The sequence below is a fragment of the Acipenser ruthenus genome, chromosome 16 (assembly GCF_902713425.1).
Source record: "Acipenser ruthenus chromosome 16, fAciRut3.2 maternal haplotype, whole genome shotgun sequence".
NCBI lineage: Eukaryota > Metazoa > Chordata > Actinopteri > Acipenseriformes > Acipenseridae > Acipenser > Acipenser ruthenus.
The window spans coordinates 34712926-34737151 of NC_081204.1; the positions used below are offsets into that span (position 1 = coordinate 34712926).

The window sequence follows — 24226 nt, forward strand, 5'->3', positions numbered from 1 at the left end:
AGAACAACAGCGCCCCCTGCAGAGTGGGATGACTATAGTCAATAACAAAATGTACAAATAATATACGCGGTTCCATTTCAAGGTATTTTGTTGTATGGTTATTCCAAATGACAGGGCTTTGTAATCGATGTGTTGGAATACCAAACACAAGATGAATCCTCATTAACCATTAACATGGCAGCAGCAGCTTTGTTACAGTTTTAGTATTTGAACGTGCTTGTTTTAAAAGGTAATATGCGTAGAAATAGAAAGTGTTATTGTTTTATGTAACCTTGTGTACAGTACATACAGTTTTAATTCTATACGTTTTGTGTCCGAACTGATAAAAATACTTTTTTTTAGTTTTCCATTTATAACATTTTGAAAAATACACGATTTAAAAGATGTAATTAGTTTATTTCATAATAACAAAGCTACCGTGTGTGTGTTTTTATTTTTCAAAAGTACAGTAGCAATGTGGCCGCCAGATGGCGCACCGTTACTGTTTTGTGAAAATTAATTTTATGATCACATGAGCGGCTTTTATGCGAATCACGTGGTTTCGCAGGAAACAGCTAGAGAACGTTTTGCACTAGAGTAGAGCTGGTGGTTTATTTGTATTTACTTTTTCAAATGTAATATAGTATTATATTTATATCTAATTCCGTATATGTATATGTATGAATAATTGGAGAATGCGCGTTACCGTGTCTGGTGAATGAAAACGGGTTTTACTACAGTAGAACCAGCAGCGCTATGCTAGTGTTAGCATCTAGAACAGCACTCAGTCGTTTGTGACAGGATTGGAGTGAGGTGTACCGTACTAAACAACACCAAAACAAGTTTCAAACTCGAGGCTGTCAGCATCATGTCATCTGCCGGTAAAGCGGCAGCTTCAGCCGCCGGTCAGCCGAGCGATAGAACCGGCTTCCTCGGAGCGAGGATCCCGTCAGAGGTGGAGGTCATGACGAAACACTTGAAGGATTTGGACAAAGAAATGTTCAGAAAAATCCTCAAAGGTAAGTAGGCTTCCACAAACTAACCCAACCCAACCCAACCCAACCCTGCACCGTACTGCAGAAAAGAGTTCGAAATTCGGTGCATCAGTACTTGTTTGAAACAAGCATTACACGTTTTTTAGTACAACATTAGTAGTACTGTCAAAGGTATTTTTTTTACAGTGTTGCGTTTGGTGCAGAAAACTTTAAGGGTTGGGGAAAAAATTTAATAATGCAATGCGGTAAATACATGTACCACTGTACCACTTTTAGTAAACTGAAAATAACCAAGGTGATCTGCAATGTAATATTATATAGTCAAAAGATGTCAGCTGTTACCGTATCTTATTTGACCACACACACACAGGGAGAATGTGTCGTACACACACACACACACACACACACACACACACAGGGAGAATGTGTCGTACACTCACACACACACACACACATACAGGGAGAATGTGTCGTACACACACACACACACAGGGAGGATGTGTCGTACACACACACACACACAGGGAGAATGTCACCATGCACAGCACACACACAGGGAGAATGTCACACACACAATATTCTGAAAGAAACAAGTGGGAAAAAAACACCAGCCTGAATGTGGACATTACAAAAAATAATATTAGTGCAATAAGGTAAACTTTTAAAATAGTTTCACCTTCCAGATAACCAAAACTTCTCCAAATGTACAGCAGGCTCAGTTAGAACATTATCCATCCATGCCTTTGTTTTAAACTTGAAATCAAGGGTCATTCCACCTGCTCAAGAATGGACACACCACAGCTCATTTCAAACCACATGTGTGTGTTTGTTCTGCAAGGTTCTTTATAGGATCGGCAGCACAAGTCTTTAATTGAGGTATGACACCTACTCTGCAAATAATTACACTACTTGGGGCCTGTATCTTAACATGGAATTCTCCATCTCCGTTAACGTGTTATGATTTAAATGAAACACCATGGAATAGCTTGCAAGCTCACAACACCGGGAAATAAAATAAAGGAATGCATTCATACAAAATCCATAACTTATAAAACAGTTTTGTTTTATATTCTAGGCACCCGAACGGCGTTTTGTAGTGCCAGATGGTACAGGTTGGGTGCCTTTCTCAATACACCTGGTCGAAGTGATGCTCAAGGTGATGTCAATGGCAGGGCTTTTTAATCATCATGCTGTGCTGTGCTTGTATTTTGTAGCTGTTGTAAGCGCATTGGAAGGAAAGGACTGCAGAGAATCTATGACTGCCATTGCTGAACATGGGAATCTCTCTGAAGAGCAGTTAAGCTACATTATAGCAGGGATGTACACTCTTCTGAAGGAAGCGTTGCGACTCCCAGCCTCCTCTCTGAAACAGGAGGTGAGTATTTCATGCAACACCAAGCACTGTAGATACAATCAGAAGCATTGTGACTCCCAGCCTCCTCTCTCAAACAGGAGGTGAGTATTTCATACAACACCAAGCACTGTAGATACAATCAGAAGCATTGTGACTCCCAGCCTCCTCTCTCAAATTGTTTGATTTTTTTTATCCCACACACTGTAAGCCAGTCATTTTAATAAACATTACCATCATCCCAACACGTCGTCTTCTCACTCATCCATGTTTTACTAAACTATTCATTGCCATTTCGTATTCTGTACTATTCTGTTGCTGTTCTTCTTGGTCACTGGTGCTGTATCTCTGAGTTTACAATGGGGGTGTATTTGGAGCCAGCCCTTAGCGTGAAGTGTAACTATGCTAATAGTAAAGCAGTCTGGATCCACTTTAACCTGCTGTGCAATGAGAGGTTTTGCTGCTACACTGCCGATGTAATCTTAGGGTTTCTGGGTTGACATTTTGTTTTATTCCTCTTTTTTTTCTTCTGCAGGTCTTCAAGGAAGATCTACGGGATATTCGGTAATGGCAGTACTTTTGTTTTGTATTGTTCTTGCTGCAGATCCAGTGTGCTGAATGTGCTCAGACACAGTGTCCGTTTAACGAATGCATCTTTAACTCACAGGGGACAGTGACACAGACAGGGTCCTTATCTGTATGAGATCCTCAGCCTCGGCTTCTCCGTGAAGAACTCTGTGCATTGACACACCACTGAAATGTCTGAAATGCCAAATGGTTTGATTTCAAAGTCATGCCCCGGCTGGCGAGTGTATTCTTTGTTCTCAGCTCGTGTGCAGCTAAACACCAGCATTGCACTTGTAGTTGATTAATAATCAGTTCATTTTTGATATAAAGTATAGTGCAGGCTTATTTTGTTGAAATGTCTTTAACTGATTTAAAACGAGACACTCTTTGCTGAAAATAGCCCTCATTTGGATTCAGCTCTCAAAGGGCCCATTGAGATTGACATCTCATTTCAAAGATGGGCCCTCGACTAACACTCACTTGACAGTGATATTCAGGTAACATTTATAGTCTGCGTTACTCATTGTAGTGAAATTGCTTGTTATTCAGCTCAAGCCCCCTTGTTCTGATCTGGTTGTGCTGGATCCCACGCCCTGTTGCCGTGGCTTCTTGACGGTACTCTGCCGAAACCGCGTGAGGAGGCGTGTTTAAATCCCAGGCCTTTCAGATATTATGTAATTTCCAGCCTCTTAAAATAAAAAAAAATAAAAAAAATTAAAATCTATTATCTTTTATATAAACAGACATTAGCCTGAGGATGTCAGGCATACATATTTTAAGGTGATTTTTGCCATTTAAAATTACAATCATCAGCTTCTAGGCTCCTAGAAAGGAAATTGGATTCTAACTTTCAACTCCTTAAGGAGTAGGCAGTGTCTGCTTTCCACAGCAAACTAGGTGACCCACACACCCAGTTAGAAAAGGTGCGAAAACAATGCTTTGACACATATGGAACTCTGTTTAACCCCTTTATGCATGGCAACCTCGTATGGAGACGTGGAAGACGTAAATGCATAATGACCTCATATGAGGAATGAACATGCTTTCAACAGTGCAGCACGCAATGCATATGTATATGTGTCTCTAAATGCTGAAAGTATTATAGATAGATCCTGAAGGAGCTTTCCTTCCTAAAAGCAATTCTCTTCTCTCCTGTGTTTCTCCTCCACTGTGAGCGTGCCTCTGACACACTGTTTCATCTTGCTGCAGGATAGCAGAGGAGTTCATTGCAGATTTTGCCAGCGTGATCTTCGGCAGTAGGTTTGTATCTTAAGGTTTTTGTGTAAGGGTATTGGCAGAACTGATAATCCTGTGTAAGGGTATTGGCAGAACTGATAATCCTGTTCATTGAATGGAGACGGCATTACTAGCTGCGCTGTGTACATGCTGTCTGACTATATAGTGCTTTCTTTCTCTGTCGTCCTGCAGCTGCAGTGCTTTATCAGCCACACAAATAAAGAGGAAAGAAGTATCTATTTGTTGCTTTGTGGTTCTGTAATTTAGCAGTGGGTTTGCACTGAAACTGCTTCCATTTGATACACTCAGCAGGGAGCTTGATTCCGGCACATAGAATAATTAAGGAATACATAAAGCATCTTTCACCCCCTGCAGATGTATTGCAATGGTTTGTTTAGTGATAGTCACTGACAGTTAATGCCTGTCGCTTATACCCTGCACTGTATATAAATACTGTAGATCAGATCGTGGTTCAAGTGGGAAACTAATCACCATAAGTAGCAGTGACCTAAATCATTGTGATTATCCAACTAAATAAAGCTGTTTCCAGTACTGCTGGTGATTAGCAAAGTGGCCCCTGGTCTTCCTCATCAGAGTCGGTTAGCTGTGATAAGATTATAAGGACACAACGAGCGACTCCATCAGCGTGGGCTCGATGGCTACCATGAAGAGGGTTTTCTTTTTTCACATACGCATTGCGAGATTATTTTATACAAATATATATAATTGGGAGTGAAAGTCTTGATTCCAGCCAAATCGCAGTTTCTGAAGACAAGCTGCTCATTAACCTCCACGCTTTCCCCTTCTTCACTTCTTCACAGTGTGCAATCTTCTATAAAAAGAAAAGCACTCCATGAACAGCCTACATTATATAATTACATGAATCACTGTTCAATGTATCTGAACTGGTTTGAATCACTGTTCAGTGTATCTGAACGGGTTTGAATCACTGTTCAGTGTATCTGAACGGGTTTGAATCACTGTTCAATGTATCTGAACAGGTCTGATTCACTGTTCAGTGTATCTGAACAGGTCTGAATCACTGTTCAATGTATTTGGATGGGTTTGAATCACTGTTCAGTGTATCTGAGCAGGTCTGATTCACTGTTCAGTGTATCTGAACGGGTTTGAATCACTGTTCAATGTATGTGAGCAGGTCTGAATCACTGTTCAATGTATCTGAACGGGTTTGAATCACTGTTCAGTGTATCTGAACGGGTTTGAATCACTGTTCAATGTATCTGAACAGGTCTGATTCACTGTTCAGTGTATCTGAACAGGTCTGAATCACTGTTCAATGTATTTGGATGGGTTTGAATCACTGTTCAGTGTATCTGAGCAGGTCTGATTCACTGTTCAGTGTATCTGAACGGGTTTGAATCACTGTTCAATGTATCTGAACGGGTTTGAATCACTGTTCAATGTATCTGAACGGGTTTGAATCACTGTTCAGTGTATCTGAACGGGTTTGAATCACTGTTCAGTGTATCTGAACGGGTTTGAATCACTGTTCAAAGTATCCATGAATGGGTTTGTTGCAGCAGTTTTGACTTAACTAGTTATTTTACTTGTGGGCTAGATGGGGAGGAAGGAGAAGTTTTGTACAGTAGTTGTCATAAATTGGGCCATTTGAATTGAATTGTGACTTGTTAATAATAATAATAATAATAATAATAATAATAATAATAATAATAATAATAATAATAATAATAATAATAATAGCGATTGAAACTTTGCATTTCATCAGCATATCCTGTATTAACCACCACCACAACTTGTGATTGGAATGCTCTTGTCACAGACTCGTATAATAATCAGTTTTCATTGTGCGAATCTTTTCAGGCGAGCGGTGCTCGAGAGTGCTGCTGCTCAGCAGGGAACTCGACGGGCAGGCATTGCTGATTTCAGGTGGAGAGTAGACGTGGCCATCTCAACGAGGTAAACAATGTGCTTCTGTCTCTGTGCCCTTTCAAAGAGGTGCACGTTTCACAGGCTCCCATCTCAACAAGCTAAACACACACAAACTTGATATGCTTCTGTCGCTGTGCCCTTTCAAAGAGGTGCACGTTTCACAGGCTCCCATCTCAACAAGCTAAACACACACTTTTGATGTGCTTCTGTCGTTGTGCCCTTTCAAAGAGGTGCACGTTTCACAGGCTCCCTGCACCTCCACTCTGCCGATGCTAGATTGCTACAGTGGACGTGGTGCAGCTTTTGTCAATGCACACGGCGTGCAACAAAGCCTCAATTGCATGTGCATGTAATTGGGTCCCTGTAGCCTGTGTGTGTGCACAATTGGTTTGAAAAATGAGCAGAGTGTAACCGTGGTATCCGATTGCCCTTTGAGATTTTCTTTTTCCTCACAGCTCTTTAGCCCGTGCGCTGCAGCCCTCCATACTGATGCAGATGAAGCTGACAGATGGGAATGCCCACCGCTTTGAGGTAATCTTAATTACCTTTGCTTCTGTGTGAGGGCAGGCAGGCTCTACCCAATCTGTATCGCAACTGCTGATCGACGTGATTCATATTTAATGGTGTAGGTGTTGCAAAGCTATTGATTTGTTCTTTAGCCTTTGGCATGAGCTCCCCTTCCATATACAATCATTGTGGACTTGTAAGTTTGTTTAGTTATTATGTAAAGCCTTCCAGGGCTAGAGACTCCCACTAGTCCTACACCCTGGGGTTTCAGATCTACATCATTTCAATGATCAGGAGCCAGGAGTTTGAGCAGTCAGACCCCTGTTAAATATATGGTCTCTCCCCTCTAGCTGCTTGAACCACTTCAAAACCGCTCTGAATTAAAGATGTGCAGAGTTGCAGGGCTCTGTGATAATCTCTAGGAAGAGAGGATTTCATTAAATCAGTAACTATTTAACACTCATGCCACATTCAGAAACACTAAAATCAACAGAAAAATAAAATCAACGACAAACTTTTCAATCTGTAGTCTTTTTACATTTGAAGACGCTGAAAAAAAATACTTGTGGTTGAAATGTTTGTCGTAGAGTGTATTCAGTTTCGTTTAGTGTTTCTGTATTTTTTTTGTGATTCTGGGAGAAGCCCTTTGGGAGTGGCTGTCTCAGTATGCGGTGGAGAGCGGAGCACTGGGTAGCATTGTGTTGGGCTCATGAGTTGCTAGGCAATTGGAGAGATCCCCTGAATTAAGAATCCATTCAGAGACAGGATGCTAAATGGTTTGTTTGTGTCTCTGCCTTTCACAGCCCAAGCTGGTGTTATTCACAGTGGTTATGTAACACATGAGCATTAGAAAAACATACGTTGTTTTCGATCTAGCTGAAGCATAGTGCTAAAGTGATTCATTCTTATCCAAAGCAAATGTTGCTGGAAATTTTTTCTCTTCCTAATGACCAGAAAGACAGCAAGTAAACACAACCCACTCATGTTGTTGGAGGGGAGGGGAGGGGAGGGGGCAGGTAGTGTGACAGGTCAACCGCAGCACATGCAACAGATCCCGTAAACCCAGCTCTCTCCCCGTACAGAGCCGCACGTAACACGAGTACACAGAACACCACTTTGAATGCAATGTCCTGAGGATGGGGTTTTTTGTTTTTTTGTGTTTTTTTTCCCCAAGGTGCCAGTTTCCAAGTTCCAAGAGCTTCGCTATAACGTTGCCCTGATCTTGAAGGAAATGAACGACTTGGAGAAAAGAAGTGTGCTGAAAATTCAAGACTGAATCGGTTCAGCTTGTTAAAGCCTAAAAGTTTTTTGTTTTTTTTTTGTATTATGAATAAAGAGTGAGTGGTGTTTATGTGAGTAGCTTGTGGTTTTCACTTCCCTGATTTAAGTTGGGTTTTCTGGTCCTGGTGCCTGTTTTTGAGCTCATCATCACACAACCATGCCTAAATATTCAGTGCGTGCAGTATTCCTTCAAAATGTAATCAGCTGCTAATACCTGGGCACTGATCAAACTGACAACACGGGCAAGAAACTCAGAAACCTGTGCCCCAGATTAACTATGTTCTGAAGTGGATTTCATGCTGTGAGAATGCCCTCTATTCTTACCTGCATCCTAATGCAGCTCTATTTCACACTAGTTGCAGTCATCAAGGATGTTATAAGGCAACCTCTTTCCGAATCTGTTATATAACCATGTATTATTTAGCGCGTTCTAAACATTCACTCAATTACTTTAATTTGAGGTCTTGAATATTTTCAAGAGTAATCAGAAAGGCAAGAGGACTTGTTTTTTTTTTACTTGTCGTTTTCTAAACCCGGCTCCATTGAGATTTCAAAGGGGTGGGAGGACCTATCACACTCTGCATTTCCATCTTCATTTGCACACCTTGTTTGATCAGTGTGCATGTGTGCAGTGACGCGGTAGAGCGGTGCAGCGAGCTCTTCACAATCAGATATGCAAATGATGCCCTTGATTAAAGTTCACCATGTCAGCTGGGACTGGTACGGTGTGCCTCTGGCAACCACAGCTGTTCTGTGATAGAGCTTTAAAAGGTGTATTAACTGGAGCTAAACTGCGATGTAGGGAACACAAAAATAATACAGATTTATATATAATAATAATAATAATTTCTTTCTTAGCAGACGCCCTTATCCAGGGCGACTTACAAGATATCACATTATTTTTACATACAATTACCCATTTATACAGTTGGGTTTTTACTGGAGCAATCTAGGTAAAGTACCTTGCTCAAGGGTACAGCAGCAGTGTCCCCACCGGGGATTGAAACCATGACCCTCCGGTCAAGAGTCCAGAGCCCTAACCACTACTCCACACTGCTATATATATAATGTTTAAAACAAAGCAGAAAAAAACATGTTCCAAAAACATAGCGGTATAAAAACAGAATGCTATTTACCTTCCCATTAAAAATGCCTGTGATCCTATAAGAGCGTTGTGGTGACACACATAACAGGTCTAGACTGTTAGCTCCTGACTCGATGACTGCAATGCCCCTCTTCCCCAGATGAGCAAGAGTTCTTAGCAAGGTCATAGTCGCTGAGGCATGGAAGCACGTCTTTAAAAGGGGATTGAGACCCTGCGGGTCAGACATGAACAAGGTGAACTAGCAAAATGCTTGCTGATTAAAATTACTTGTATTTAATTTACATACAAAATTATTATTATTATTATTATTATTATTATTATTATTATTATTATTATTATTATTATTACGCAATGTAATATGAATGTATTGTAACAGTTGATCACGGTACCGTGCGCTGTAGAGGCTATATTAATATTGTTATGAAAGAAGAAAAAAAAAACTTGTAATCTATACTCTTGTAATGAATAGTTCTGTTGCATAAGGCTAACTGAGTCAAGAAACAGTTACGTATACAGGATAGTTTAGTATGCAAGTCATTATTGCATGACACATGAAACTTATATAAAATGAAATCGACATATACCGCGTGGATGAAGGAACTACGTCATCATCATCCTTGAATTTATACAACATAAACTGTGTTATGCGTGTTGTTCTACTGAATGGAAAGCCCCCCCCCCCCCCCCCCCGTGTTGAATTTTGAAGCATATTCCGCATGCTATAAATAGCGGAGACGGGGTCAGTTGAGTGTGCATATGTAAGTGCCAGTTTGTTTAATCCCAGTCGCCTCAATGTAAGGTAATACTAGCACAGCTACTAAATATCATTCAGTCAATACCTTCACAACTATTTAGAAACTACACCAACAATAAAACACACATTACTTCAGACACGCAGACAGCAGGACTCAAAACAATGTTACAAAACGGGAGATGTTTTGTAACAGTCTTACAGACCTGGCCAATGAGAAGAGCTGAGCGGGGCCACGTGGTGGACTTTATATAACATTTTTTTCCCCTTAAGCTCAATACCTACAGCTGTGCGATGGATCTTGTGTATGTTCATGAACTAAATAGGGGGACAAGGGAGACCAAAATGAATGAAATCGTGTCACGTCTTAACAAACTGTTAACACTGGAGTAAGCATCGTCCTAGCTCCGCGATGGGCACGGAGAACATGGAAAGCAATGTGATGCTGGAGCTCGCTGCTGAAGCTTTCCAGGCAAGAAACTTTGAGCTGGCTGCGGAGATCTACGAATGCCAGCTACGGGATTTCAGCGACCCTGCTACGCAACTGGAACTGCTCTTGAGGAGGGCAGACGCGCTAGCTTTCGGGGGCAGCTTGAGCGAAGCGTTCGAGATCTACCAGAAAGCATCCAAACTCCAGAGGCTGCGACCGGCGCAGCTGGAGAATCTGACCGAGTGCCTGCTTGGCAGCATCAGGAGCAAAGAGGGACTGAGCGCTCATAAGAATCAACAGGAGCACGGCACTAGCAGCTGCAGCGGCGTGTACGGTGCGTTCACTTGCAGGATATGCCTGGGGTTCCTGTACGAGCCGGTCACGCTGCCGTGTGGACACACGTACTGCAGGATCTGCCTAGAGAGAGAGAAGGAAAGACCGCTGGTCTGCAAGCACTGCAAAGACAGCACGAAGCTCTGGGATGTGCACGGCTACAGAATCAACGTGGTTCTCTGCAACCTGTTAGCGAAGTGGTTTCCGTCGCAAGTGCAGGCAGTGAGACTGAGACACGAAGGGAATGCTTTGTACGCGGAGAAAAACCTGGAAGCGGCGCTGGAAAAGTATAATGAAGCAATACAATTAGGTAATGCCCTTTTTCGGGGGGGGGGGTCATTATATTAATATATTAGTACGCTACATAACAGATACCTACTGTTTTGAGTTTTATTTTGTGTTACTGCTTAGTAAAATTACATTTCAAATCATAACACTTTTTATGGTTAGACTAGCAGTAAAGGTACTGCAAACCACACGCGTAGCGGTCTGTAACTTCGTTTTACAGATGTGATGTGCCTGAAACGTGAGGCAGTGTTAGTCACTGCTATGGGTTTGTATTAAACGTCTTCAAACGCGTTTCTTTTGGGCATACTGAAAACGCAGTTGTTCATCGCAAAGTATCTCTGGTATTGTAAATGTCATTTGGGATATTTATAGTACCGAACTTTGAAGACCTCTGGTCCGTTAAGGTCACGGCTACGTGTCGTTCTTAAATAATTACTTTTAGGACGTAAAAGGACACGGTTGATTTCTGTAAAATGTCAAATGGGGCTCGCGTGAAAAATCAGCAGGAGTTTTAATAATTTCAATAATAGTGTATAGAATATGTTTTCCTACAAAGTTTGTAAGGTTTATTGCAAAAAAAAAAAAAAAAAAAACGCTCGTTGTGTAAACTAAATGCGCTCAAAACTTTGAAACTTACAGAGCGGTTGTGGTGTGGTTAATTTTATTTTATTTTTATGATCTTTATTTTCATTGTACGTCTTTTATAACCGTGACATAAGAACTAGGTTATTGTGTGTCACACTCATTCTAACGGCTGGAATCTTGTGCCTGTTCGTAGTAATCTTACAGTTTCAGGTGCGTGGAAGTTGTATAAACAGAGAAGAGAATTTAGGCTCCGGGAGCAGAGATGACGTAACCCGCTGCTCTGCATTTGTGTGTAAGCGGCGCTCGCATACCACTCCCCACACCATGCTTCAGTGGTTGTGTAACCAGCAACGTAACCTTAAAATGTGGGTCAGCATAAAGAAAACACGGCACTTAACTATAATGGTTCTTCATGCGAATGAATAGTAGTAACTGTACAGTTAATTAGCGTCAGCGATTCAGATGTTTAAATACTAGACTTTTTTTTTTTTTTTTTTAAACAAGGTCATACCCGCAGCATACAGTAATCTGTAGAATCGGTGACACCTTTATCCGTTTTATATAATGAATCGATCAGTGCCGCGGGTTACAGTTTCAATCTATTGCGTAAACGAGTTAATGCAATTTGTTAAATGATGAACCAGCTTGCAAGGATACGCCATGACCTCAACGCTGTACGTGTTTATATGTGGAAATAAAGCAGTTGTGAATGAAAATTGCATCTGTATACAGAGTCTGTAACCACAAGTTTAACTGAATGGAGAATCTGTCCAGCAGTCTTCTAAGACAGCTGGTCTATAACAAGAGAGTTGGATGAGAATGAGTAATGCAATTATACGATCTGCTGCTGTTTGATACGTGTGATGACTATGTTTGAATAGAATCTGTACAATTTAGAATGTAATTTAGAGTTAATTAACTGGCCATACGAAATTGCCAGCTGATGTGCTCTATGCTGCCCCTACAGGCAGAAGGCAGATATACTGCATGGTTTAATAGGGTATACAAACTCCAACATGTTGTTCCAATCCAAGGTCCTTAAAATAGACTCGCTCTGGGAAAGGCAGGTCTTTCCACCGTCAGGCTTTCTTTGTATCGTTGTTGTTATTTTTCTGTCTGAAAAGAGAATCTGAAAGTGTATCAAAGCTTCTGAGGTTAATGATCCCAAGCGCCGTTAACACACATCCAGATACAAAATAGGGAAGTTAATAATCTGAACTTCTTGTAACATGAACTGAGTCATGAACAGATTTGCGGTTACATGTTTGAATAGTAAAACCTTTTTTTGCAAGCGTGACGCTAGTGAAAACTCTCCAGGGTCGTTTTTAAGGTCACCATTGCACATTGGAGTTGAATAAAGCTATGGAGAGGTAACACAGAGAATGTACAGTAGAAAACACACTCGCTGGACTAAAACTAGTTCACAACCAGAGTTCAGCCTCAGTTTTACTACAGTACTTGTTGAGCAAATGAGGACATGTCTAAAACAGGAGTGTGATTGAAATGCACTGTGTTTAGAATAAGAAATGTCTTCTTTGTGTTTCTCAGCTCCCAGGGACCATGTGCTGTTCAGTAACCGATCACAGATAAACTCCAGCTTGAAGAACTATGAAGATGCACTAAGCGATGCCGAGGTGGCATGTAAACTTCAACCGCTTTGGCTAAAGGTGAGGAGACAGGCTCCCCATCTGTGTAATTAGTTGAGACCCCCGTGTGTGCGTGCGTGCATGCGTGCGTGTGTGCAATTCTAGACATCATTAAAAACCATCTTGCTCATGTTTTTTTCTATAAAGGGACACTTACGGAAAGCACAAGCCCTGACGATTCTCAGGAAAACAGAGGAAGCTTTAACTGAATACCTGTTCTGTATTGCCTTGGAACCAGAAAGCAAGATGGCAAAATGTGAAGCACAAAAGGTACATAGAAATATCGGCACCAGTGCTGTGTTTCTGTCCTTGAAGCAGATTTACTGCAGACCTGTGTGAGTGAGTGTGCATTCCAGGGTGTGTCAGTGATCCCTAACTCTAACCCAAAGCCACCACACAGAGAGTGAACCACCTGTGCACAAGTATACGTAGACTTCCTGTTTACTTGTCTGCTCTGCAAGGGAAAGGTTACAAAAGAGTGCATTTCAAGCTGTTTGATATTTAACCCACAGGAGATTTACTCTTTGACCCAATGTTTTTCAAACAGTGCATAACATATTTATGACGTGGCCCTGAAAAATACCTTGTTGTGTTTCCTTCAGAATTCGTTCTGAAATTTTACAAGCAGTGGTAAATTTACTCAGTAATTTTGCAGTTTGTCATGCAGGTTTATACTACGAATTGAATGTGTTGCTCCCTTAATGCATGTGAACCCCAAGCCTAATGTGTTATGCTGAATGTGCATGTATATAAGAATTGTATTAGTAGTATTAATAGATGTTTACTGTTCTCCCCTCGTAGCTGCTGATTGATCTGTTCTCGCCAGTCCCGGATAACGTCCAGGAGAGAATTCCCGACTGCATGCGTTTACTGTCGCCTCGAGCCAGATTAAAGGGAAACACCTTGAACACTTTGAGTGAAAGCAGCAGCACACCAAGATCATACAAGGTAGAGAGAGGGCAGGGTTCTGTACAAGCATGAGTGGCACTCTACAAACATGCATTCCCATCATTGCAAGGAAAGGTTCATCACTTATCCAAATGGGGTACCGAAAAATGAACATCTATGTATAGGGCTATGCTTAATTCAAGAGGTTCTGTGTCTGTCAATTGACTCTGACACTTACCATAGCAGAACACAAGCCTTTGAGCTTCAACACTGACGTCACAAGTGCCTGGATCATATTTGCAAGGCACTGGAGGTGACAGCAGAGTTTCTTTTTTAAAGAGCATAAACCCACGCTCACCTTTCAATAATTTTTTTTTTCTCTTCTTTCCAGGACTGTAAGAAGAGAAACGACAGCGCAATGTCACCGGAGGAATCACAGTCATCTTTGTCTGTTGTTGATGTACCGTGGGCGAAGCCTCCTTGCTGTGAAGACCAGGGCAAAGTCAAGTACTTTTCACAAGAGTATCGGCCGCCTGCGTTTGACACAAGCTGCCTTCTAAAGAGGAAACACAGCGTGGAGGAGGAAGACAAGGGAGAGAGTTTTGAAAGATCCTGCAAATATATGAAGCAAGGTAAATGATAGACCAGTTATATAACAGAGCTGCATTCACATGCTCGGTGGATTATAGTCTGATAATGGAGATAAAGACGAGGTGGCAGGGATTTGTTTTGAATGCGTCTCAGTCAAGTTATTTTAAATGGGGTTTATAAAGAAGGGAGGGATAAGCTTTGTATATACTGGGTGGGTGGCACTTCTTCTTTGTGTGGTGTAGAGCACAGCTGAATGAATCAAGACAACACTATAGACAGGAATGTGAAGTTTGAAACCCATCCAGAGGATTGACTGGAGACTCTTCTCATCCACAGAGACCACATCCACGGCGCCGAAGACAGCGACAGCCACGTGGTGCTCTGTCCCAAGTGACCTGATTGACCCCAGTGACCTGGAGTGCTCGTTGTGTATGAGGTCTGCACTAATTCCTAGAAGGGTTTCCATGTGGTCTCCCTGCAGTGCGTCCAGTGTTCCCCAGTAGAATGCCAACCCCTTTCCAATTCCTAGAGGGGTTTCCATGTGGTCTCCCTGCAGAGCGTCCAGTGTTCCCCAGTAGAATGCCAACCCCTTTCCAATTCCTTGCATTTACTAACATTGACCTGTCCACATAGGCCACACAGTGTCATCTTACAAGCCCCTTGAGTTCCCTTCGCTTTCCCTGTGATTCCCACGTGCTGACTTATCTGAGGCATTTCCCTTGAATTAATTGCACATGTCTTTTCTTGATATGATTTTGCACCATTTTTGAGTTCCTTGGTTTGAATATCCACTATGCATATGTTGGAGTGAGCACTGCTTGTTTTGTTTATGCAATTTCACTGGGAAGCCCAACCCCGGTTTTCCTGAAACGCCATTGGCTGCCTGACAAGTAAAAATGCTACCGATTTGTCGTCTAACTTGTCAATGTTCCAGTCTCCACCTCATGCGGTCTGTTTGCAGAGCTGTTAGACAGAGCAGTGGGCGGAGCCACGTTGTTGAGCAGAAGCCCAGGTGTCATCTGAAGGCGATAAGAATTCTGTTCCAGAGACCAGCGTCTCTTGTGTTTGGTTTTTCATGTAACCATGCTTCCATACTGTTCTGTGATTTACAGTGACTGTGTGTGCTGCACCTTGCTTAGACTGTAATATGGATTTGATGGCTGGATGAGTAGAGATGTGTTTCTCCTCAGTTTCGCTGCATAGCAGTCTGAGCCACTCTCTATTAGCAAATATAAGTAATAAAGCTTGCAGTGAAACTGGGAATCGCTTGAGCTGCTGTCCTTTCCATACCCAAGTAGCTTTGCTCTTCCTGCTGTCCCCTGTCCCCATCCACCCCGCCTCGCCCGGCCCTTGCCTATTTAAAACCTGGACGGACCACTCATTGGCATGTTTGTTTGGGTTTATATTTTTGTATTTCTGAGCTCTGAATGTATTAAATACATATTTTTAAAACTGTCATGCATAGATTTAATGCTGCTTCTCACAGCTTATACAGAATTGGAGTGTTGTAATTTTGACAGCACACACCATTAAGTACAGGTTATGAGTCCACTTTTGGAATTGATAGCATTAAGAGACGGCCATATCGCAAAGCACTCTACTAGGAATCATTTTAGGCTCTTTTTCAAAATGATAAAAATATATATATATATATCATTCGTATTAAAGTGCATTTTGGTAAAGCATGTTTGTATTTGATTAGTTTGATCTTTCTAATTCACAGAATTGAATTCAGGGTTAGGAAATGGCTGTGTGTCCATGAACACTAAGAACTTTACCAATATGGATTAACAGTGACCCACCTTTTAGATTATAAGGATCTGTTTGCAATCCTGTATCCACTACGGACCAGCATAGATTTAGCTGTCTGGGTATAGCTGTTATTTGTACAGTATGAATGTCATCATTGTTTTCTGTTGCATGATTCCCTGTCTCTTTGACATGTTTCAGACTGTTCTATGAACCTGTGACAACTCCCTGCGGCCACACCTTCTGTATGAAATGTCTGGAGCGATGTCTGGACCACAACTCCCAGTGCCCGCTGTGCAAAGAGAGGCTCTCTGAGGTGCGTGTGCGTTGTGTATACCTCTGTTCCCTCTCTGAATGTGCCCCCCAGTGCAAGCCCTGACCAGTCTGTCTGTGTACCTGCAGTACCTGGCCCAGAGGAAATACAGCAAGACCCTGCTGATGGAGGGCCTCATAGATCACTACCTGCAGGAGGAGCTCGTGGAGAGGAGGAAAGTTCATGAGGAGGAAATCGCTGATCTGTCCAAGTGAGTCCTGGAGGTGTGGGATGAGTTTGCTGGACTGGGTACAGGCAGGCAGGGCACACGCTTGATAAGAGGAAGTGCAGGTCTAGCGCACTGCCTGTGTTTAATAATGGAATACTAGAGGCTGGTACTTCTCAAGGTCTCGTAGGCATTGAACTGCCTCCCCATCTGTGGACAAGAACCTCCATTTCCAGCTGCAGCATGTTCAACACTGGAAGCATGTTCTCCTTTAAAACAAATGAGTATCGTGCGAAATCCAGATGACTTGAGTACATTTGTGTTGGTTTCAAGCTCTCACCCTGGCGCTTGCCTCCTTTTCCTTTGCAGTTTGAATAAGAACGTGCCTATCTTCGTGTGCACCATGGCCTTCCCCACTGTACCCTGCCCCCTGCACATCTTCGAGCCCTGTTACCGGCTCATGATTCGGAGATGCATGGAGACCGGCACCAAGCAGTTTGGAATGTGCATCACTGATCCCGTCAAAGGGTAAGAGAAACTGCCAATCAGAACACAAGCTCTACAGGATTGGGTCAGCTCAGCACGGTTTACATAGGAAAGCAAACCTGCAGTACCCGCAGATAAATTGATACATTTTGGATACATTGTATCCAGTGTTGGCAGGAATCGGAGTTTCTCCCAACACTGGTCACTGCAGCGACTCACCTGATAGTGCTGCTGGGATATTGCCTGTCTCCATTCACAGACCTGAGGGGTTAGAGTTGCCTTTCGAAATGAAACCAATTAAAGTGTCTATCAATTTATCTGGCTAGCATCTATCTAGCATCTTCAGCAGCTCTTCACTGTGTGCCCTGCAGTGCTCCTCTCTGGGGAAGCCTGTGTTTTTAACTGCCTGGGTTTCTCTGCTCAGGTTTGCAGATTACGGCTGCATTCTTGAGATCAGGAACGTGGAGTTCTTCGCAGACGGCCGCTCTGTGGTCGACACCATCGGGAAGAGGAGGTTTAAAGTGGTTGAGCAACACCAGCGCGACGGCTACAACACTGCGGATATCGAATACCTGGAGGACAAGAAGGTGAGTTTCAGCAGATTGACTTTCTATCCCTGCCACCTCCTGTACATGCAGATACACACGCGGTGCAGTGTCTGCATCAGAGATCTTGTGCTTGCGCTGTGACCTGCTGAGCTTATTTGCTTTTGACCGTTTAGTTAGGGAGGACTGTTCCTACTGATCCACCCGACCGTTGCACTCTTAAGAGAAAGACATTTGTCCATTTCCACACTCTGGTTCAGAGGATCCCCGCCAATAGGTACAAACCAATGATTTCACATGTTTCTACTGTGATTGTGTCCATTGATCTAAGCTGCCTGCTGTTCCCTTGGTGCAGGTGGAGGGGGAGGCACATGCAGAGCTGCTGTCGCTCCATGACGCAGTGTACAACCAGTCCTTCACGTGGTTCAACTCCCTCAAACCAGAACAGAAGGAGCGGATCACCGGGCACTTCGGACCAATGCCGGACAAGGAACCCGAGCCACAGGTACAGGTACAGTGCAGGCCGCACAGCTGAGCTGCAGGGGGCGCGCTTCTGCTTTCGTTTTGGGAAATGAGAATGCTCTGTTTAATTAGCGTGTGGAAGGGTGCGGCGGGAGGTACAGCTCTGACACCAGGGGAGGAGGGAGCTTTGAGCTTCGTGCTCTGCAGGATTACTGTCACAGCATGTGAAGAGAGCGCGTCCACCAGCACAGCGGCAAAACAAGGTGTGCTGCTGACGCAGAACGCTGGGGGAAATCGCCTGGAGCTGCGTCAGTATAAGAGGGCTTAAAGGATGAAATAAGCAAAGAAAACAGAAAAAAAGACAAATAATTAAAGAGCCTCAAATGACGGCTTACAAAGTGCTTATCCCCAGGTCTTATTCCCCAGGGCATGGCAGTGCTAAACCAGGCTGGCAATACATGCAGAAACAGGTCAGTCTGAATAAGGCGTAGGGATATGTAACCATGTCAGAGTGAGCAGCACACATGACGTATCCAGATCCCATGGAATTCTTCAGACACTGCGTCAAGCACTCCTTCCAACGCTGCAGTCGCTCCGTCTGGCTGGGCAGGGAATTACTGATGCGCAATATTAACTTCAAAAAAAGGTTATTTAACAGGACTTGACCACATGATGCAAACTGTGTCTAAAGTAGAGCAAAGTCAATCCTGTTTAGTTTTTTATTTATTTATTTATTTGGCACTTAATATCTGTTTTAATCCACATACCCTCTGCATATTGCTGTCTGTGATAGATTCTTGCACTAGCAGATTGATTTTGCTGATATAGCACTCAGGTGTGCATTTTACCCACTGAGCATCTGTTACTGTGACAAGGTCTAACAATGTATTTAAAAGTATTTTGAAGCTCAAGCCTTTAGAAAATCACTTTAAAGTAAATAATGATCTGTATTTTACAGGCTTGCTTAATAAACACACCTGCACGTTGTACCAGTTACACATTTCTCAGATGCATAAGATTTTTGTCCTGCCATTGGCTTGGTCCTGCGCATGACACGTTTGCACTGTATGCATATTTCCTTTTCTATTGTACAGTAGGACATTTGAATGACCTAATTGTTAATAATTGAGGATGGACAGAGAATTCCGATTAAGACAGACATTGAACTGAAAACAATAATAACACAATTACACTTGCATTGCTTGGACCACTTGTGAGATGACATCCGATTACAATTAAAGGGGAAGTGCTTTGAGCAGACCAGATGCCCTGTAAAGCACTGCCCTGCACTGTGGCAGGGGGGACGCTGCCCCTGCACTGTGTGAGTGCTCCAGCTCTAACCCTCCCTCTCTTCTTCCTCTCCAGGTCAGCCCCAATGGTCCCTCCTGGTGCTGGTGGCTACTGGCGGTCCTGCCCTTGGAGGGTCGTGCTCAGCTGCCATTCCTGGCCATGACATCGCTCAGAGAGCGTCTGATCGGCATCCGCAGAGTGCTGTCCTTCATGTCCCGCGGCCGCGCCCGCTGACCGCCCACTGCCGTGTGTTCCTCTTATTTTACTTTTTTTTTATGAGACTAAAATTGTATCCCTGTACAGCCTTGTGTAAAAAAACTACCAATGGCAGGATTCCTGCTGGTTTTATCAAATTCTTAAGAAATGCAAAAAAAAAAAGAGAGAAATAAATAAAAGAAACTCTTTCAGTTCTTATCGCTGGGATTGGATACTGATTATCTCCACCGTGCTTCCAGTCCGTGTGCTTTAATATACAATGCAAAGCTTTCCGTGTGGATCTGGGATCTGTGGTTGTGTTGAGTAGGTTGTGTACTGTGTGTCCAGGCTCTTACTGTACACTGGAACTCATAGTCCAGCCTCTTACTGTATAACGGAGCACAGTCTCCCCTTCCTTCTGGAGAGGATCACTGTCAAACCCCGACCGGGCTTCCTTCTTTTCTTATTACAGACACAGTAACGTTTTACCAACTCTGTTTATTCCTGTGTAGCACTAACTGTGTAACCAGCAACTTGTTAGAAGCAGACGCAGCGCTGGTTTTAGACAGGCAGCCTGTATAGGAATACTCCTTCTACAGAAACAACTGGCAGAACTCACAGCTGTTTGAAAACACACTGAATAATGGAAGTAAAATCTATACAGCATTCAGCCATTTCCTGCTACCATCAGTTTAAAAGAAGAAGACATTAGAATTGTGTTAACATAGGTAATATAAACAGCAGTACATTGTAACAGTTATAAAAGTGGGGCAGACACCTAACATTGAAACACATGCGTATGAATCACGATTGAACAGCAGTCATTTCCATGCAGTAATTAATTCCCTGTAGTAGAAAGGGGGTGATAGTGGACTGTTTTAACAAATTCAATGCATGTTCTTCAATAGGTGTCCTTGCTCCTATTACCTCCTGTTAAAGCTGTGCAGAATCTCCTTGCTCGGTGTTATTTGCTTATGTGCAGTACAGCCACACAGGCTGCCCTTGTATGTGAGTGGAATTGCATGGGCTTCGAAGGCAGCTAGTCTTGTGGAAGCAGTTTACTTCTGCAGCTGTGTCTCATTACAGAGGAAACATCGCTACAATATACACTTAAAGCACTCCACATAAAGCAATGCATTTGGTCTTGTCTGTAAATCTGTATACTTGAAATAAGTCAATGAATGACAGGCCATTAGTACAGTATTGCCATCTGTGGACAGCTTTATGACAGAAAACCTTTGATTTCCACTGCTGATGATTTAGACTGAAATGAAATTTTTCTTTTTTTTTTTTTTTTTAAATCTTTCAATCACATTCCATAACCAGATAAAAGAGCAGAGTGCTGGCCATTGTTGACTTGCTAAACCCAGAGAAACCAGCTGCTGAGCTGGTCTCTTAAACCAGTGCTATTGTGCAAGGAGAGCTTCTCAGGCACAACACTGAAACCCATCCTACACCTGCCAGGCACCCTGGGAAACTACTCCTGGCATGCTCATGCTTTCTGAAGACAACTGTAAGAGGCTTCTCCCTGTCCACAGTACCTGCTTTGTTTTGCATTCAGGAGCTGTGATTCTCCCTAGGTCCTCTCAGTGCTGTCCACAGTACCTGCTTTGTTTTGCATTCAGGAGCTGCGATTCTCCCTAGGTCCTCTCAGTGCTGTCCACAGTACCTGCTTTGTTTTGCATTCAGGAGCTATGACCGTTCCTTTAGTCCTCACAGGTGCTGAATTAAAAACGAGAGGGGGTCTGATCTGTGGATGTTCAGCATCGCAAAGTCTCCTTACGGTTTCATTTTAGGAACTCCTCATTGACTTCCACCTCGAGTGATGACATGCATTCTGTATGTTTGTTTGTAGTGCCTTAGTTGTATTTTTTTTACCATGTAATGCCCAGAACTCTGCACACTCAGTTCAAAGGTGTGTTAAATGTTGTTCCATTGTTAATCTACTCTATAGTCTGTCTTAACTTCAGTTGTTATTAGAACGGTTGTGTTGTGTTTTCTTAGATGTATTTTTATATACTGCATGTACAGTATAGTCTGTACATGTAGACCCTGTATAATTAGGCAGCAGGCACTGGGTTGGATTCTTTGTTGACCCTTGGTGTCTTGTTTGTAAAATTCTAGTACAGTTGCTCCTGCCTCATAATCATGTTTAACTTGTGAACAGAGATTCTGTGTGTATCAAACAGAACAGGCGTTAACCCAAACAAACAGAAATAGGCTGCTGGACTTGTTTAAATTATTGCATCATTAAAATCCAAACTTTTTACCTTAAAGTTGCATCTCAGATTGTGGTACAGCTGAACTACCTCTATGATACAAGCATTGAGTTCTTCCACAGTATCTTTAAATCAAAGGGAATGGTTTGATCTGTATGTATACTGCAGACGGCTCTGTATATTCTGCCTGTGGTTGTGTATTATTGTGTAACTGCTGACTCCAGGGTTGAATGTATGTAATGTATGTATTACTGGGGTTTCTTGTTCAGTCCTCATTGAGGCACAGTAACCAGGAGTTCAATGTGTGTCACACTGTGTGAAAATGTGCAGCAAAGTAAAAAAAAAAATTCTTCATTGGGGTTGGTTTTTATTTATTTGCATATAGTGTAACCTGGATTTCACCTGCTGAGAACTACCAGCAGTACTTGATACTGCCCAGGGCGTGTTCCCATACCTCTTTAACCCATTACTGCCCAGGGCGTGTTCCCATACCTCTTTAACCCATTACTGCCCAGGGCGTGTTCCCATACCTCTTTAACCCATTACTGCCCAGGGCGTGTTCCCATACCTCTTTAACCCATTACTGCCCAGGGCATGTTCCCATACCTCTTTAACCCATTACTGCCCAGGGCATGTTCCCATACCTCTTTAACCCATTACTGCTCAGGGCATGTTCCCATACCTCTTTAACCCATTACTGCCCAGGGCATGTTCCCATACCTCTTTAACCCATTACTGCCCAGGGCATGTTCCCATACCTCTTTAACCCATTACTGCCCAGGGCATGTTCCCATACCTCTTTAACCCATTACTGCCCCGGGCATGTTCCCATACCTCTTTAACCCATTACTGCCCAGGGCATGTTCCCATACCTCTTTAACCCATTACTGCCCAGGGCATGTTCCCATACCTCTTTAACCCATTACTGCCCAGGGCGTGTTCCCATACCTCTTTAACCCATTACTGCCCAGGGCATGTTCCCATATCTATTTAATGCCTATTTTCTCAACGTCAAATATATTGGACACTGGGCAGCAAAGGGTTAACCCCTATAGTAAAATGTGATTCCTTAGCATCTGCTTCTTCCATGGCTTCATTTGAAAGCAGGCGTTGTTGACTGTGCAGTTCCCTGAAATTAGTTTCAGTTGCAGAGACACATGCCACGTTCTGTAGATCAGAAAGAAACACGACATGAAAGAAAGACCTGCCCACTGCTCTGCAGCACTTTTCTAAAGACAGACTTGAAGCGATCATTGCTACATGAATGGAAACAATGTTTCAGGAACTCACATACTGTACACAGGGTGAGGCAGGAATCCAGAGAACACAGCTCCAGAATTAACCAGACACACATCTGGGAATCCAGGGCGCAGTCACTGCTCACATCCTCAGGCATGCTTATTGCTTATTACTTCTCAAAAGGCACAAACGCATTGAACATTTAACAAAGCAAAGAGATGTCGGAGTACAAGCAACTGGTGGCGTGATGCCTGGGAATCATCTCCATGTGGGCGTCAGGTATCAAACCCTCAGGTGGTGAAACAATTGCTTCGGAACCAGTGAAACCCACACTATTGTGCTATTGTCACTGATCAACAGTTTACCTGGAAAAGCTTCATCCATCTGTTACTGTGTTACATCTCTAAGGTATCTAACTAATGACTGCCTGGAAAGCTCTTACGGGTAATTGACATGTTTCCAGTCCTCAAAGCATTCTGCAGACCGCACACATTGCTTTATACATCCCAGCTGCTGCAACCTCAAAGTGAAAAGAATGCAAACTCATTTCTTTCTTCAATCTGGTACAGGCTTCAGACTTAATACCATTTTTGCATTGGACAGATGGTTACATGTTTATAAACAGATGAACATATATAAATATATACATATGTTCACAACTATGATGAAAGTAGACAACTAATGGCAATCAAATGCAGTCCTGAGACACCTTGAGGGGGCCTGTTTTGCTGTCATGAGGAGAAACCAAACATGTCTGCACCAACAGAGCTGGGTCCTCAGTGCAAGAGAAAGACATGGAACCTACTCAGCCATGAGCTGAGCATAAGCTAACAGTTAAAGTATGAGCTGCAATGTAGGTCAGACTGACAGGGAGGAAGGAAACTGTGCAGCAGTTTAACCGTCCCACTGACCTAAATTCTGCTGCCCTGACGATTGTTTTAAAAGAACCCCGAGAATAATCTCCAGCACTCGCCTCCCTGCCAGTGGCAGCTGTGCTACGTGAGGAGAGAGGATCGCAGCCTGCATTCTCCACTGGTCCTGTCCTGTCAGGAAGGCTGAAAGAACTGAATCTATTTAGACTGGAGCAAAGAAGAATCAGGGAGGGGACATGATTGAAG

The 24226-nt window shown here is 42.9% G+C and overlaps 2 protein-coding genes across 4 annotated transcripts; both read left to right on the forward strand.

Annotated features, from left to right (window-relative positions):
* Positions 1-17: 17 nt before the first annotated feature.
* On the forward strand, positions 18-7897 carry LOC117430584 (COMM domain-containing protein 5-like). Of its 2 annotated transcripts, none has more exons than XM_034902878.2 (7): positions 18-998; positions 2189-2349; positions 2861-2889; positions 4102-4152; positions 5971-6066; positions 6495-6570; positions 7721-7897. In XM_034902878.2, exons 1-7 carry the CDS (start codon positions 848-850, stop codon positions 7820-7822), a joined length of 666 nt encoding a protein of 221 aa, XP_034758769.2. In that variant the 5' UTR covers positions 18-847; the 3' UTR covers positions 7823-7897. The 2 variants fall into 2 exon arrangements, with proteins under 2 accessions (XP_034758769.2, XP_034758770.2); XM_034902879.2 differs by having other exon boundaries at positions 7728-7897.
* A 1841-nt stretch (positions 7898-9738) lies between these two features.
* On the forward strand, positions 9739-22215 carry LOC117412418 (LON peptidase N-terminal domain and RING finger protein 3-like). Of its 2 annotated transcripts, XR_009307510.1 has the most exons (13): positions 9739-10756; positions 12868-12986; positions 13113-13235; positions 13767-13913; positions 14245-14485; positions 14781-14880; positions 16395-16509; positions 16596-16717; positions 17042-17200; positions 17583-17745; positions 18059-18208; positions 19531-21230; positions 21295-22215. XR_009307510.1 is itself a non-coding variant. In XM_058989571.1 (12 exons), the coding sequence occupies exons 1-12, from the start codon at positions 10096-10098 to the stop codon at positions 19687-19689; spliced, it is 2259 nt and encodes a 752-aa protein (XP_058845554.1). In that variant the 5' UTR covers positions 9739-10095; the 3' UTR covers positions 19690-22215. The 2 variants fall into 2 exon arrangements, 1 of the variants encoding a protein (XP_058845554.1); XM_058989571.1 differs by having other exon boundaries at positions 19531-22215.
* Positions 22216-24226: the final 2011 nt, after the last annotated feature.